Genomic DNA, 1,737 nt, shown 5'->3' with positions numbered 1-1,737 from the left:
ATGGCGAACTTTGCAAAACTTGATTTTGCTACCCTGGACATTACAAGGAAGAATTACCTTACCTGGGTACTGGATACCAAGATCCATCTGGAAGCATGGAATTTTGGAGATACCATTAAGGAAGAAAATAGCTCATCCTCTCAAGATTGGGCAAAGGCCATGATCTTTATTCGTCGTCGTCTTGATGAGGGACTAAAGAGCGAGTACGTAACGGTTGAAGATCCGTTAGCTCTCTGAAAGGCATTGAGAAGCAGATACAATCACCAAACAACGGTGATTCTTCCAAGGGCTCACTATGAGTCGACTCACCTAAGGATCCAGGATTTCAAGTCAGTGACTGAGTATAATTTTGTGTTGTTCAGAATTGCCTCTCAGATGAAGCTCTGTGGGAATACCATTGTTGAGGAAGATATGTTGGAAAAGACTTTCAGCACATTTCATGTCTCTAACGTGCTCTTGCAACAGTGGTATAGAGCGCAAGGCTTCACTAAATACAACCAGCTGATATCTGTGTTTTTGGTAGTTGAAGAAAACAATGAGTTCCTGATGAAAAATCATCAGTCCCGACCTACTGGATCTGCACCATTCCAAGAAGTGAATGATGTTTCCCTCGAAGTGAACGCCACATCCTTTGGTGGTGATAATCATAAATGAGGACGTGGCCACAAGCGAGGTTGGTGGAACAGGAAAGGCAAGAACCATGGTGGTCAGTTTACAACCAAGTTCCAAGGCAAAATTCAGGCCCGAGCTTTAAAAATGTGAATCGCCACAAAGGCAAAGCTCACATAAACAATGCTCCCAGAAATTCTGAATGAGCCTGCCATAAGTGTGGTGGTCATGGGCATTGGGCGCGTACTTGTCGTACCCTAAAACATTTGGTGGATTTATATCAAGCCTCCCTCAAGGAGAAGGGTGTCAAGACTATTTTTCTCGACCAGGCTAAACCAATGGATATACCTGATCCAGTGTGCGACTTATCAGGGCAATTGAACACAACTTACCTAGATGTTTCAGACTTTATTGTGGAAAGGGGGAATGAAGTATACTGGTCCGACTGAATCATTTATGTTTGATGTGCTTTTATTATTCTGAACTTGTAGTTTAAAACTAGCATTTCGATTCAATAAAAGTGGCATTCAAATTTCATGTTATAAGTTGTTTTTAACCGTGATCCCCTTTTACTCAGAAAGCATGGATAAAAACTATGGTTATTCTCAGAACATGAGAAATGGTAGAGATATTTGTCTTGCAGACAGCGCAACCACACATACAATACTTCATGATCGAAAGTATTTCTTAAGCTTGATGCTTACAAGAGTAAGGGTAACAACAATATCAGGCAAATCAGATGTAATTGAAGGCTCAGGGAAAGCCGAGATTATGTTACCAAATGGAACAATATTGTCCATACATAATGTGTTGTATGCTACTCGATCTACTCGAAATTTGTTGAGTTTCAAAAACATACGTTTAAATGGATACCACATTGAAACGAAAAGTGCTGAAAATATGGAGTATTTATGCATTACCTCCAATGATACGCAGAAGCGTATATTGGAGAAGTTGTGTGGTTTGTCGAGTGGATTGTATTATACATGCATAAAGACAGTTGAATCACATACTGTCATGAACCAGAAGTTCATTGATTCAAAAGTTTACATGTTTTGGCATGACCGTCTGGGTCACCCAGGATCTACCATGATGCGTATGATTATTACAAACTCTAATGGACATCCA

General features: G+C 40.3%; 1 protein-coding gene across 1 annotated transcript; it reads left to right on the top strand.

Moving 5' to 3' along the window:
• On the top strand, positions 1 to 654 carry LOC139191148 (uncharacterized). Its single transcript, XM_070811709.1, has 2 exons — positions 1 to 203; positions 363 to 654. The coding sequence occupies exons 1-2, from the start codon at positions 1 to 3 to the stop codon at positions 652 to 654; spliced, it is 495 nt and encodes a 164-aa protein (XP_070667810.1).
• Positions 655 to 1,737: the final 1,083 nt, after the last annotated feature.

Source organism: Malus domestica, chromosome 02 (assembly GCF_042453785.1).
Source record: "Malus domestica chromosome 02, GDT2T_hap1".
Taxonomy (NCBI): Eukaryota; Viridiplantae; Streptophyta; class Magnoliopsida; order Rosales; family Rosaceae; genus Malus; species Malus domestica.
This window is presented reverse-complemented; position numbering and strand designations above follow the sequence as displayed.

Coding starts and splice junctions, on each gene's coding strand:
- LOC139191148 (XM_070811709.1), top strand. CDS start 1: ATGGCGAACTTTGCAAAACTTGATTTTGCTACCCTGGACATTACAAGG. Junction 204..362: donor GATGAGGGACTAAAGAGCGA/GTACGTAACGGT, acceptor TGTGTTGTTCAG/AATTGCCTCTCAGATGAAGC.